Here is a 15,404-nt window from a genome sequence, read left to right as displayed (position 1 = left end):
AGTACATCTTTAGCTGTTTAGGAATGTGTTTGACACCATTCATGACCTATAGTTCTTAAAATTTATATCCTATCTTATAGATACTATAGTGCAGAGTATCTCTCTATCTGTATGTTTATATAGACATATCTATCTATATGTATATAATCTGTGTCTCTGTCTTTTCTCTCATATATACATACATGTATATTTGCATATGTACACACATGTATGTATATTTATGCATACATTCACATATATGTATATGTGTATCTATGTGTGTGGCTGTATGCATTCATGTATGTATATACCTATGTTCAGCTTTTGTAGTGCTATTTTTCCTAATTTCCAGACCTCATTATTAGTTTAGCTTAGGGTAGATTGAATAGACTAACCTGTGGGTCAACCTAGAAAGTCAATGCAACCTCAAGATGAAGTATAAAAACTACTCTTAATTTTGGGTATCAGTGGATTACCCTTATGATCCTAGCTACGCAGGAGGCTGATATCTGAGTATCCAGGTTGAAAGCCAATCCAAGCAGGAAAGTCCGTGAGGTTCTTCAGTGAACCAGCAAAAAGCCAGAAATGTAGCTGTGGCTCACGTGTTAGAGTGCCATCCTCAAGCACAAGACTCAGGGACAGTGCCCAGGCCCTGAGTTGAAGTCTCAGGACCAGCACAAAGTCCAACAAATACTCTTAAATTATTCTGATTACAATAGAGAGATGGGTATCAAAGTGCTCAATGCATGACAGGTGCTAGAAACTAATTTGTTCCAGGAAATATCTCACATGTGAACCAGCAGCCACAATTGCATTCAACACGTAATGGTGCTTGTGATTTCCCAGATTCCAGACTCTGCTGCCTTCTGTAACATCAAGGAATGAGGTAAATGTATCATTTGTGTGCGATAGTGATCACTATTTCTCTCCAAGTGCTCTGGGTTCAGAGTATCATTTTGGTACAGAGGAAAAACTCCAAGGCTCTTCATAGTCTTACAGCTTCTACCTTACAGGAGAGAAAAGAAATGTGGAATTCATCTCCTCCATAAAATTGTGCATTTAGAATCTGGAGATATGATTACAGGTGGGTACAATGTTTCAGCAGGCCTATAATGACCCTGAAATTCTATGAATTACCTGTCCTCTAAGCCCGTGGATAGGATCTCCAGGTAAATGAACATAGAATCAGTTGTGAACTATTGTCTTCTAACATACCAAGGTATGAACATTTCTTTTCCTTTGATTTTTCCAGTGTCATTTTGAGGAAATCTAGTGGCAATGTTCCCAATATGTCAAAAATAATACTAACTCTAGAAGTGGGTTTGTATGAAGGGTATGGACTCATTAGGGTGGCTTAATACTCCATTTACGGGGAACACAGGAAGGACTTTTCTTATACAGCCATATAAATCAAGTGTGAGTTCAAGAAGGAAGTTCTGTTTCCTCTCTCCAATGCTCTGTGACAAATTTCCCACTAAGACTGAATCAGGAGGGGGAATGAAGGACGAGGTAACAAACAGTACAAGAAATGTACCCAATGCCTAATGTATGAAACTGTAACCTCTCTGTAATTCAATTTGATAATAAAAAAATAATGATTAAAAAAAAAGGACTGAATCAGGAATGGTTAAAGACTGGACTTCCATTTCTTTCTCTACTTCTCTGGGTGCCAGGAAACAACTGAGAAATGAGGTTGCGTTCTGACACACTGCTACTCCCCAGTGTGTTTCTCAAAGCTGAGAAGAAGGAATTTCTGCCACGGTAACTACAACTAAGGGCTGAGTGGTTCAAATAAGGTAACCCAGAAAAGCGTATTATGATTCAGAATGAAATACAAACACTATAGGCATAAAAGATGGCCCAGTGCTTCCCCAACCCAGGCCACTGCCACATGATTAGAAGGCAAAGAATAGAGTTTTTTCTTCTTTGACTCATCCTTGACTTTTAGTTGTTAGAATTAAATAAATTATTGTCTTTTCTTACACACTTTCAATGAACTTATGTGTATTTTCCTTTGGAATGAAATACATCTGTAAATATTTTTTCCCAAACTGTGGGTTGGAAATTCAATTTAATGTTTTGTGAAGAGCATAAACAGCAGAGTAAAAAAGTAACAAAATTGAAAATAATAAAATGCATTGCATACCCAAAATAAGAGTATTGTTTTATGAAGCTTTTCCTTTCATTTACAGTGATATACAATAAAATATCCCACCATTCTTTAGATTTAACACAGCTTTAAGGCCTATATGGCAAACAGTTTGGAGTATGGCTATTTACTGATAATCTCGTGTTTATTCCTCTCTTACTTGGGACAAGAGTCTAGCATACTATTTTTCTCTGGACCTGTCTACCTATCTCAGAATAATTTTTATTTATTTACCAACAAAAATAGCCAAGTATAAAATGAGTGTCTCAATTTGCATGTGTGAATGAATACATGATTATAGAGTGAAAATTTCCTCTTTCTATAGTTTTCAAATTTACAGTGCTTTCCAAACCATTTCTGGGAGTGACTCTCTTTTCCTCTAATATCTTTGCTCTTTCATTTCAAAGAAAGTAGTCTCCACTTATTCACAAGAGGATTTGTTCTACCCATCCCCATGTATGCCTAAAATCACAGGCAATACCACACCTAATGTGTCCTTTTTTTTTCTTATACATATAAACTTCAGGAAAAATTGAGAATATATGGCTTTTCATAGAACGGAAGAACTTTATGGTTTCTGTTAGGCATATTTGAATTGCAAGTACCACGACTCTTACTCTTTAGGGTCAGTATTAAGTAAAATAAGAGTTACTTGAACACAAGCATTGTGATAGTAGCCCAGTCCATCTTATAATTGAAACAGCTGCTAAGTGCCCCAAAGGCAGGTAGCATATAGAGAGTGGATACACTGGATCAAGAGGTGATTGACATCTCAGGTTGATGGAGCAGAATGAGTGAGACTTAGCACATGAATCAGGACCACAAGCACTTTAAAACTTATGAATTGTTTATTTCTGAAATTGTTCACTAAATATTTTCAGAGCATGGTTGCTGCAAGTAATGAAAACAAAAAAAAACATAGGTAATGGGAAAATGGCTGAACTCCAGCTTTGATTTCAAATTACATTTGTAAGTATTTTCACTAGTTCCATTACCACATTCAGAAAAGTCCCAGTTATCTTTCCCTTATCATTTCTGCCTCTACTGCTCATCAAGTTTATCCTGTCAGTGCGCATAAAAATTTGGAGTTGGTCTCTCATGCCTAGCATACCAGGGCAGCATCAATACAAAAGTGGAATTTAACTGGGAAAATTCAGCATCATTCCTAAAAGCTGAGCTTTCTTTAAGAGGTTAGGCTCCAGAAAAAGCACGTGTCCTGATTTCCCCAGGTTCTTGCTCTAACCTGTTTTCTCTTCTTGTCTCAGTCCTGTCTGATGTCAACCTTGCCAAAGTGATCTTTGGCCACTCTTCCTGTCCCTTGAACAAGCCTATCTGGACTAGGTTTCAGAAGTTTTGGTCAAGCTCTTACATTTCCCTGAAACCTCTTTTCTCCAAAAGCTCTTCTTTTGGCTGACTTCTTGCTATTGCTTGACTGGTCTTGCACCTTTAAAGCAACAACTTATTGGGTTTTCTTAGAATTTATCAATGTCACATATTTTCTTGCTTTGAATGTTCTCTCTCTCTCTCTCTCTCTCTATATATATATAGTTTTCTCAGGAATCTATCTTAACTCTTTCATGGCTGAATTCCTTAAAGTCTTCATATTGTCCTAGAAGACTGAGTGTTCCTTTATTGAATTGTTCTAAAAATAAAATATTTGGTCTTACTATCTGAAATTATTAACACACATACTTTGTAACTTCATATCCTTAACTCCAAGATACAATCATTAGACTTCCAATACAAAGATTAAAATTTACATTTATTTCCTGCAATCATATTTTCATAAAAATGAAGTTATATTTAATAATTTTATGTATGTAAGATGAATGCCAGGATCATTTATTTGAATGGTATTTGTGTACCCTTTGAAGAGTTAGATTAAACTCTGTCCCTCTTTTTTTTTTCCCAGTCCTGGGCCTTGGACTCAGGGCCTGAACCCTGTCCCTGGCTTCTCTTTGCTCAAGGCTAGCACTCTGCCACTTGAGCCACAGCACCACTTCTCGCTGTTTTCTATATATGTGGTGCTGGGGAACTGAACCCAGGGCTTCATGTATACAAGTCAAGCACTCTTGCCACTAGACCATATTCCCAGCCTCTCTCTCTTTTTCTGATTCTTGACAGACTTATACTATGTTGTCTCTGTTGGCCTAGAACTCATGTTCTTTCTATCTCTGACACCCAAATGCTTAGATTGTAGTGGTGAGCCTGGCTTCGTTGGCATCTATTATAAAAATTGAACAAATACCATCTCTTTTCTATTCCATTTCATCTATAACAAATTTAAAGGATATTTTAGATTTAAAAATATAATTTTCTTTATGTATGTGTGTCTCCCAATATATGTATTTCCCTGAATACATCTTGCTCCCAAGACTTTTAAGGCAAGTCACTTCAAACATAGTAGTTAGAACATATTAGTTTCCCAGAATCATCTATCTACTCTTTGTATAGGCTGAAAAAATCATAATGAAATCACTTTCAGGATCAATGAATGTGAAGATTCACTGCCATTAAACAAGTAACACATGCAACAATAGACATGGATTGCAATCTGCAACATTTGCATGACTGGTTCTATAAACTCTCTTCAATGCCAAAATCTGTGGATAATTTGCTCTTACACAATGGCATACATAACATTTGTATATAACATATACACATCTTTCTGTCTACTTTATTTTGTTTTATATTTTTTGTACCAGTACTTGGGCTTGAATTCTAGGCCTTGAGCAATTTCTCAGCTATTTTCTTCTCCTTTTTTTTTTCTCATAGCTGGTGCTCCACTTTTTGGGCCACACCTCCACTTACAGCTTTTTTTGCTAGTTAACTAGAGATAAGAATCTTGGGGAGGGGCATGAGGGTCAAGGCAACAAACAGTACAAGAAATGTATCCAACGCCCAACGTATGATACTGTAACCTCTCTGTACGTCAGTTTGAAAATAAAAATTTGAGAAAAAAAAAAAATCAAAAAAAAAAAAAAAAAAAAAAAAGAATCTTGGGGAATTGCCTGCCTGAGATAATGTAAAAACCCAGATTCTCAGATTTTAGCCTCCCTAACAGCTAGGATTATAGAGATGAGCCACAGGTGTCACCTCCTATAGACTTCAACTCATCTTTAGATTGCTTAAGATACCACAAACAATGTACATGTCAGGTGGTGTCAAAGGATGTAGAAGGTCACAAATGTAACTTCAGTAGGTTCTTAAACTCTACTAATTTATAATCCATATAAAGAGAATAAGATAATTTTGTTGTCTTGTTTTATCCTTAAGTGTTTTTAATTTGTAATGTTCTATTTTTAAGCAGACTCTAGTTTGGAACTAACAGAATAACCACGTTCTTTCTCAAGGTACTTAGTGAAATGGACTTTTAGCAACACAATGACAAATCTTCATTATTTTGGATGCTCATACAACAAATCCAGTAAGTTTTCACCCCAAACTAGCAAGCATGTAAACATTGTTGATAAGGGTACAAGTCTGTCTTGCATTATATTTAACTAATTTCATTACCTGGACTTCAAGTGAAATTATATTACATGATGGATTTACCCAGCTTGGCTAAATTGTACCTTGCATACTAATTTACTACTCTGTGTTTGAATGTATGTAATCCTTAAAGCTCATAGAGACATTAACAAAAGATATTCACCTTGCTGTTATTTTATGCTTCTTAAAACTGAAAAAAATGCATTTCTAGGTTAGTAAAATAGCTCAATCAATACCTTTATTTCTTTTTTCTCATCAGACTCAAATAATAAACCAAATGAATAGGAAACATAACAAGGAAAGATTTAGCATGAAACATTATTTCTCAAAAGATAATGCTAAAAACCTTATGAAAATATGTGTAATGGCAGAAAGTCAATGCATTTACCTTTGAAAAGCAGAGGTATTCATTACCTTCAGGCTTCAGTCTAGAACCTTAGGCTTGGAGTGGATGGTTGCCACAAGACAAATGATCTTCTGGCTTTGTAATGAAAGAAAATGGAAGAAACTCTCTGGAAGGAAAACATATCACTTCTGTCTCAAGGCATGTCTATTCCATAGTGTAGGTGGAACACATTAAGATTCCTTTAATTGCCAGAATACAGAACATGTCCTAAATAAAATAGTCAAAATGAATGTAGAGTCCAAAAGAAGAATGGAACATTTAGTCATAATTCATTTAGTGAAAGCTGAATATGTGTCTTCTTTAGTTATAGATTTACAGTCACCATTTTCCTATTGTATTTAGCCAGTAACTTTTCCCTCACTCACCTCCAGTGCAGAATTTCTAGATGTGACATTCCCTTATGGCCACAGATTAAGAACAACAGAGGAACAGTTTTCAAAACCAGACTGTGCATTCAGCAATGTCTGGAACCTCAATAAATACCATACATAAATGAACATAGCAAATCCCAACAGAGCATATGCATGACAAAATTAATTAATTTATCAGAGACAGATACAATTTTGAATATGCATTTTTCCAGAAGGGAGCAGAGGACAACAGCGGCCACCAGCAGCTGTCAAACCTGTGGAAATGGAACAGTGAACTATGGAATTTATGTAATGCAAGTTACAAACCAAAAATATATGTTTTATCCAAAGAAGCCAGTTGGTGGCCTAACAGATATTTTATGTTTATATTTATATATTGAATGATAAAAACCAGCTTGCATGAGGGTCATAATGTATCTACCTCAAAGTTATATCACACATACTATAAGCAATTTACAGAATTTGTCGGGTTTGCATATACAGGAATTGCAAAATGAATTAAAATACATTGAAATATCAAACACTCAAAATGTAATGATATAAACCTCCCAGGATTGACAGGGATTGGCTGTAATGAGAACTTGCCACCATCGAACAAGAACAATACTCAGAAAAGAAGAAAATAATAATAGTAATCCAAGAAAAAAGGGAGTTTCTGTGTTTTCTTTTTGTAGGAAGAGATTTCTTTGATTTTGATTATTCCTTATGTAAAGCTGTGTTCTCTTTTTTGACGAGCAATGTTGATAATTGTGTTCTTGCCTTCAGATGGTGATTTCTGGGTTGACAATAGTTTATGTTCTCTAGGCTCCATTTGGTTCCTCCAGATAATGGTTTCCTTAGTAAGAAATCTGTAGCATCCATGGTAAAGATTTATTTATGCCAGTGACTTTCAGGCCAATCCCTGAGCCATCAGTCAGATGATGATTTCATTTGCCAAAAGGAAAAAAAAAATAGATCTTGCTATTAAAAAAAAAATGTCCCTAACACTTCACACTACTTCTCTTGAAATAAACTATCAGTGATTTGCCAAAGAAAATGTGCTCAACAAAGCGTGTGATAGCCTCTTCCTTTATGCTTCCGGAAGCAGATGCTCCTTGTGTAGGTAACTAGAGTACAGGGGGTGCAGAATGGTGCTTGGAGTTTAGGGTCAACTTTGCTGTCCGCTCCGTAGATTTTACAGGCGATTTGCTCTTTGCTTTAAGAAGAGAAAGTGATATTGGAAAAAAGTCAGCACTTTAGATTAAAGCAAAGCACCCTTCACAAAGCCACAAACAAGAAGCAGGACAGAAAGTCCATGGCTTGTAGCTATCCTCGCACCTGCGGAAGAAGTTATAAGATATTCGCTCATCTTGAAGATTTCCAATGCTCCTTATTAGGCTGTTTTAAACACATACATATATATATTTAATTAGCTTGCCAGCTTGGCTCTGGTGCTCATGAATGTCTTGGCATGCACTGCAAATAACAACACATACAAAGTATTTCAGTCCCAGGAAGCTGGTGGTGTTTGTTTTCAAACAATGCCATCCCACAGATGGGAACTCTGAAAGGAACACATCCAAATACTTTCCCTCAAGGAATTTCTTGAGTCATCCCCTATAAATGTGTAGGTCATCCCCTATTCAGTTGTTTCCATATAGGTACCTAAAAAAATCACAGGCCCTGCAATCAGCATGAAATCTAAGGAACCCTGAGACTTCCGACTTCTCAATGATGTGGAATGTGTTTGAAGTGGATAATTGTGGATAGGTCTCGCCATGTCCTTTCAGTGTAAGACTTTTTTCAACATTTTGTCCTTCAGGTCTCAGGATGTATTAGTGCTGTCAAGAATTGGAAATTCTTGGAAGAGCTCCAAGACTATTTAAAGGAGGGATTAAATGATATTGATCCATTATTTTGCTTCATCTATGTATTCAGCTTGTAGCTATGAATGACATATTTAGTATCTTATTAGTAAAAATTTAAATGTGATGAAGCACAAGGTATTTCTTTCTGTCTCCTGTTCTTTTATAAATGCCAGATTGGTTAAATAGATTTGAAAGAAAACAAAGATGGGAAAAGTCAATTTTGTCAACATGTCAACCAAACCTTATTTGGCTTCATAGTAACAATAATAAAAATTTCAGCAAAACCAGACATAGTTGCTCACTTCTGTAATCCCAGCACTCAGGAGGCTGAGGAAGGCAGATCACAAGTTTTAGTCCAGCTTGGGCTTTCCTAGTGAGATTCGGTGTCAAATTAAAAATACTGAGACAGAACTTTTTGCCACTCAAAAAGTCACTACAGAATAAGTGCCTGGGGAAGATTCACACTGCTGTATACTTGTAAGTTTCTATTGGGTTGTGTCATGGTTGTCCTATTGGTGAGTGAGCTGTTTAGTATTTCTTCTTGGAGACCTAAGGACTGGAGACTTTGAGGCCAGTGGGAATCTCTGGGGAGTGCTCCCATGTTCAAGCTGGGTAACAAGCTTCAGATACACAAGTGACCCTTCTGTCCACACCACATGCAGCTTTAAGTTCAGCAATCATGCAAAGAAAACAAACACAACCTATTCATAACCATCAGCTATCCATAGCTTTGCCTAACTCAGTGTGTATTCTTGTTGGCTTTTGAAGAGGATTTCCTTGGCAAGGATTCATTTGACTGGGGGAAAATAAACAGAAAAACATAATGACAAGGAAATTATAACACGGCTCCCTAAATAGCCATGGCAATTGGTTTTATGTTAAATGCGTCTGGTAGCAAGGAAGCTGAAAAAAATGCCAAGGGAAGCAACACTCGGGCAGATATATTTTGTGAAATGGTAGTTTCTTTTTCAATGTGAGTGTTGTAGATCAGATCTAATTTGCTGTAATTGCATCATGTTTTATCTTGTCTCTTTCTCAGTTAATTGGTCAACATTTCTTAGGACATAAACCATATAGTATATTAAGGAAACAGGTACTTCCATTTGGCCCAACATTTCCCATCAAATGTCTAGCATGTGCAAGTTAAAGCATAATTTATACTCTGTTATTCTGTGGAGAGTATTCTAAGGTCAGTGAAATTTTGAGCAGCATTGAGAAACACAATCAACCATTACAACATAATACTTCTCCCCAGATTACAATCTTTAATCCATCCTAACATGCATCTACTACAATATTTTAAATAAATGAAATCTACTCCTATAAGACAATTATAAAGGTTTTTCTAAGTATCATAAATTATAAAGCTATTCTGTATTGCCATCAAATCATGAAATGTTTTTCTCTTTTTTCAGTTTTGCGTTTGTATCTTGAGGGAAAAAGAATCATATTTCTTCCTCATTGTAGTCTCCAAAGCTTCTAGACAACAGTCAAATCTCACAACCTAAAATGCTATAATTTTCCCTTTGCAATTTTAACAAATAATTATCATTGTCAATGTCACTCAGATTTGTATTATTTGCATACAATGCTATTTCTTACCAAATGTACTATAGTTTATTAAATAGAGATAATAAAAACCTTGTTTTTTTTGATCAGGAGAAAACTCAGGCATTACTCATGTTCTAACATCATTTTATACACCTAGAAACATTTTCGTGAGATAATGAGAGGCAGGATTGCCACCAGGAGTCCTCAGTTCCATTTAATCCCACTGCCACACACATTGGAGATCTCAAAGAAGACACTGATTTCTGTTTTTGAAAATGTACATAACTGTACATGTTCATAGTAGGAAGCCAGACCCTGACATATAATAGGTTAACCTGCTTAGTTTTGTCTGGTTTCTCTCATTCTCCACCTTCTTTTTTAAATTAATATTTATTTATTTAGCCAGTCCTGGGCCTTGGATTCAGGGCCTGAGCACTGTCCCTGTCTTCTTTTTGCTCAAGGCTAGCACTCTGCCACTTGAGCCACAGCACCACTTCTGGCCTTTTTCTATACATGTGGTGCGGAGAAATCGAACCTAGGGCTTCATGTATAGGAGGCAAGCACTCTTGCCACTAGGCCATATTCCTAGTCCTGGTTTCTCTCATTCTAAGTCAGGGCTGTGCAGACAATCCATTACTCCCCTAATGCAATCATACATTTAAATGAACACTGCTCTCAGATGACCTTAAATCCACTCTACAACCATATTTTGGTTGGCTGTCCTTGGGGCCTTGATCTGGAATATTTCTTTTGTACTTTTGTTGCATTGTGCTTTATCTCAATGATTATACAGTCAGTTCATGACAAAGACTGAATTTTCATAGGATCTTTTAAAATTACTCTATCTACAATAAGGCTTTGAGAGTTATAAGCTCCTCTCCCCCCCTGCTCTTACATAAAATACTCTGTGAAGATAAAAGGGAGATGCCACTATCTTAACTAGCTGGGGGAAATGTACAGGGAGTTTGCCTACAAGGAGAGTAACCAAGAGACTTGTCATAGATTCAGAAGAACACATGATAATGTTCCTCATCTTGTCCCTAATAATGATGATGCTTGTTTGATTTTGTGCTTACTGACTTTCATGTGTGTTATTGGAATATTCTGTTGGCCTTGGTAAGACAAGGAGGTACTTTCTCCACCATGTAAAGGGAAGAGTCCAAGAAGTCTTGGATGTGTGTGGAGGGTAGAAATTCAACTCCTCCTTCCATGACTGAAGATAGCATTACTTCTACTGCTGTGCAGACAAGCAGGCATGTCTCAGGAGGATGCCTAAAAAATCTGACTAAGATGTCGGAGGGAGCTCAGCTAGGGCTCTGCTGCTCCTCCGCCGTCTTCCCGGAAAGCCACTAGCACAACAATGTTCATCGCAGCACAATTTGTCATAGCTAGAATCTGGAACCAACCCAGATGCCCCTCAGTAGATGAGTGGATCAGGAAAATGTGGTACATATACCCAATGGAATTTTATACCTCTATCAGAAAGAATGACATTGCCCCACTTGTAAGGAAATGGAAGGACTTGGAAAAAGTTATACTAAATGAAGTGAGCCAGACCCAAAGAAACATGGACTCTATGGTCTCCCTTATAGGGAATAATTAGCACAGGTTTAGGCAAGTCACAGCAGAGGATCACAGGAGCCCAATAGCTATACCCTTACGAACACATAAGATAATGCTAAGTGAAATGAACTCCATGTTATGGAAATGATTGTTATATCACAGTTGTAACTACTTTCAACGTGCCATATGTAACTGCAGCCTCTAATATTGATGATCTTCTTGTATCACCTTCCTGTGGTTGTACTACACTTTCTCTGTATCTTATCTGAGTATATTGGAAACCGGGTATACTGGTATTAGAACTAGGAAATTGGAAGTGAATACCAAAATCGATAGACACAGGGTAAAAAAAAGACAAACAACTACAAAAGCAATACTTGCAAAACCGTTTGGTGTAAATGAACTGAACAACTCATGGGGGGCGGAAGGGAAAGGAGTATGGGAGAGGTGGGAATGAGGGACGAGGTAACAAACAGTACAAGAAATGTATCCAGTGCCTAATGTATGAAACTGTAACCTCTCTGTAATTCAGTTTGATAATAAAAAATATATATGTAAAAAAAAGAAAAAAATCTGACTAAGGAGTAATATGGAAAAAGCCTCTAAGATGTGCTCTCCACGGCCATCATTACTTCAGAAAACAACACAAGTTTCAAACTTCCTTTTTCTGTTTTGTCAATTGCAGGGTTTGTCCTTGAGCTCTTTTTCTTGAAACTAGCAGCTCTATCATTTGAGCTACAGCTCCACTTCTAGTTTTTGAGTGGCTCATTGGAGATAAGAATCCCATAGGAAGTTTTCTATCCAGGTTGGCTTTGAACCACAATCCTCAGATTTCTGCCTCCTGCGTAGCTAGGACTATAGGCATGCAGTACAGGTGCCCACCTACTTATTTCTTAAGAAAGAATTTGAGGTCAGGAGGATTCCAAGGGTTTAACTCCTTTGAACAAGTAACTTACAGTTTACTAAAATGAATCACAGGAACCTGGAAGATGTGTTGTCAGGGAAAGGTGGTGGGCAGACACAGGGAGAGAGAAAGGGTCAATGGAAACAGTCATAACATTCCATTGTAGATATGTGGAAATGGAACCAGGTACATTGACCTGGACTTGTCAGACTGGAAAGTCTGCCACAGCAGTTCCTAGAACATCCCTCCTTCTGCTCCTTGCCCAGCTCCTCTGCCTGTTGGATTTCAGGCTTAGCTCTCTCCCAGTACTGCTCATTAAGCTTTAGGTAAGAAGACAGTGCATGTTCTGAGCAATCCATCCCTTGTCTTTCTCACATTATCTGGAATGTCTGAATCTGCTGTGTACAGGCATGATGCAGGCAGGAGACACTTGGCATACATCATCTCAGTCCCCTCAACACCCTGCAGAGGAAACTTTCAAGTCAGGAATCTGTAAGTCAGTGACAGGAGGTCATTCACTCAGATTTCCTGGAAAATGTCGAGTGGAACAAAGGTACAGGAATGACATAGCATGGGATCAAGGGCCTGCTTCTTTCTGAAATGCAAGGCAACTGTGCTGTTTCAACTTCCCCTACCTGTGAACTTTGTTTTTTGTTTTTGGAATGCATACAAATATTTTCAGAGAAATTGTGCTGGATAAAAGATTCATCAGCAAAAACTTAGCTTTACATAAAATTTAACATTTTGTCAATTCTGAGCTCAATAAATACTGGATATGAAAACTTACTACTTTTCCTAAGTGCTAATAAATAAGTGAGGTTTGTTTTGCTCCCCATAATGTACCAGAAGAAAGGGAGGAAGGAAAGAAGGAGAGAAAGAAAGAAAAAAAGAAAGTAATTTCCTTCCCCTTGTGGCTCTGCATTGATTCCAGAAGCATTGCTTTATAAAAATGAGTGTGTCTATGACTATCACACAGACAAACCTATAAAAACACATCCTTGCAATACCAAAGCAAATAATTGATCACTTTGTGTGTGAGGAGGTTCAGCTTCTAAACAACAACCCACTGCCTGTTACCTCTCCTGGAACAGACAGGCCTCTCCCACAAACCTTTCTTTTATTACCCATGTCTACTCTTAGAAATGAAAATAATGGTGTGAGAACATCTGAGCTAGAGTTTAATGCATTCTTTATTCACGTTTGCACACTCCAAATCACTGCAGCAGGGGAAAGGTCAAATAATAGCATGATTTTACCCTATATATTTTTTCATAATAATATCTTTTTATTAGAATGCTTATGGGTCCAGTTCCTATTTTTTCCAGAAATATTTTTTTTTATAAAAGAAGTATGCTATATTTTGGCTTAATGTATAAATCACTGGTTTTACTGGGTCCAGGCATTTTGGCAACACTTGCTTAAATTTCTTGTCCTGCTTTTGTTTGGTCAGCAAATTCATAGGTCTGTTTCAGTTCCAGGACCCTTTTATTGTAGCTGAGGGACAAAGTGTAGTTGCCTATAACACTAGATCTAAATGATGCTATAAATGGCAAGACAGTAGGGTGATACTGCCTCATTACAGAAGGTTCCAGACTTTCTTCTTGTCTACAAGATTCCCTACAAGTTTTCAAGATAGCTAACTCATGGCAGTTACTCAAGAGAAGTCATAGAAGAAAATGGCTGCCCTCTCCTTCTAAGACTACAGACAGTGCTAACTCAGCATATCCCATCTGGATAAAAACCTGATAATTGTGAAAATTATAATAGAAGCAGCTTATAGTTTGTGATCACTTTTTGTTTCTTTTCGTCCAGCAATGACCCCATGAGGTTGAAATAATCCTTTGTATTGCTAGGGAACTAAAGCCCAGAAGGTATATGGAAGTTACTCAGATTTACTCTGCATGTGGGTAGTACTGTGAGATTCTGTCTTCAGTTATCTTGGACTCTAGAACTATGATGTCACAAATTAATTTTGTCATAATTTCACCTGACAAATTTTTGTAAAGGAAAACTCTATGCTTTCTCAACTCTGTTAAAAAAAATTATATACAGTAAAGCTGGATGCCAGGTGACTCACATGAGTATTCCAAGTTAATCAGGAAACTGAGATCTGATGATCACAGTTCAAATGAGCCAGAGTGGAATAACAATTGTCCATAAGATTCTTATTGCCAATTAAACACCAAAGAGCTGAAAGTGGAGGTGCGGTTCAAGTAGTAGTGTGTCATCCTTGAGCAAAACCACTAAAGGACAGCACAGTCCCTAAGTTCAGTTCTAATACCAACACACACACACGCTCTCTCTCTCCCCACACACATATACATCCATACATATTTATATATATATGTATATATATACACACACATACATACTTATCTCTGTATAATACATATGTACTATATATAATGAGTAGCTTTAACAAAATGTAAGGGATAATATGATTTGGTGATAAACAGTACTTCATAGAAGGAAATTTTCATTGTACATACATTTACTGTTGGAATTCATAAATGAGAATGATTTATAATTAGCACGACATGTAAAGGGCATGTAAATAAATAAATGTGGTGAAAATGCTTCAAACTAGTTCATAGATGTTGTCTTTACACGTGCTTTCACTGTGCATTAGCAAACTCCTTATTCACAATGGAAAGACTAACATTAATCTAGACTTTGTTTTAATAATTAAGTTTCACATTACACCAGCCACTTGTGGCTCACTCCTGTAATCCTGGCTACTCAGGAGGCTGGGGTATGAGGATCACAGTTTTAAGCCAATCTGTGTAGTAAAGTCCATAAGATTCTTAACTCCAATTAACAATCATAAAGTGGAGCTGTGGCTCAAGTGGTAGAATGCTAGATTTAAGCAGAAAAGCTAAGGGACAGTGCCCAGGCCCTGAGTCCAAGCCCCAGTACTGCTACCCCACCCCACTCTCCTCCACATTTGGGATTGCCCATATGTCTTTTGCTACACTGGTAATTTTCAACAACTCAAAACATGACTTAGAGCTTAAATACATTAAATTGACCTATGAAATGAAGAAAAATATGAAGATTTTCATCAAGGTAGGATGAGGTACCTACAGGAGTTGTGGTCCTAGCCCACTTTCCCCAGGGAACAGGTTGTTTGCCTGTATAAGGA

At 37.1% G+C, this 15,404-nt stretch overlaps 1 protein-coding gene across 2 annotated transcripts in view; it reads right to left on the bottom strand.

The window, feature by feature from the left end:
- Positions 1-5,937: 5,937 nt before the first annotated feature.
- Positions 5,938-15,404, bottom strand: part of Vstm2a (V-set and transmembrane domain containing 2A) — a 31,943-nt gene continuing 22,476 nt past the window's right edge. The window contains exon 5 of one of the 2 annotated variants that reach the window (XM_048337807.1): positions 5,938-7,592. In XM_048337807.1, the coding sequence (XP_048193764.1) occupies positions 7,504-7,592 (89 nt within the window). In that variant the 3' untranslated portion in view covers positions 5,938-7,503. Of the gene's footprint in view, positions 7,715-15,404 lie in introns of both variants that reach the window. The other variant, XM_048337808.1, reaches the window with a different exon arrangement.

The sequence above is a fragment of the Perognathus longimembris genome, chromosome 2, assembly GCF_023159225.1.
Source record: "Perognathus longimembris pacificus isolate PPM17 chromosome 2, ASM2315922v1, whole genome shotgun sequence".
NCBI lineage: Eukaryota > Metazoa > Chordata > Mammalia > Rodentia > Heteromyidae > Perognathus > Perognathus longimembris.
This window is presented reverse-complemented; position numbering and strand designations above follow the sequence as displayed.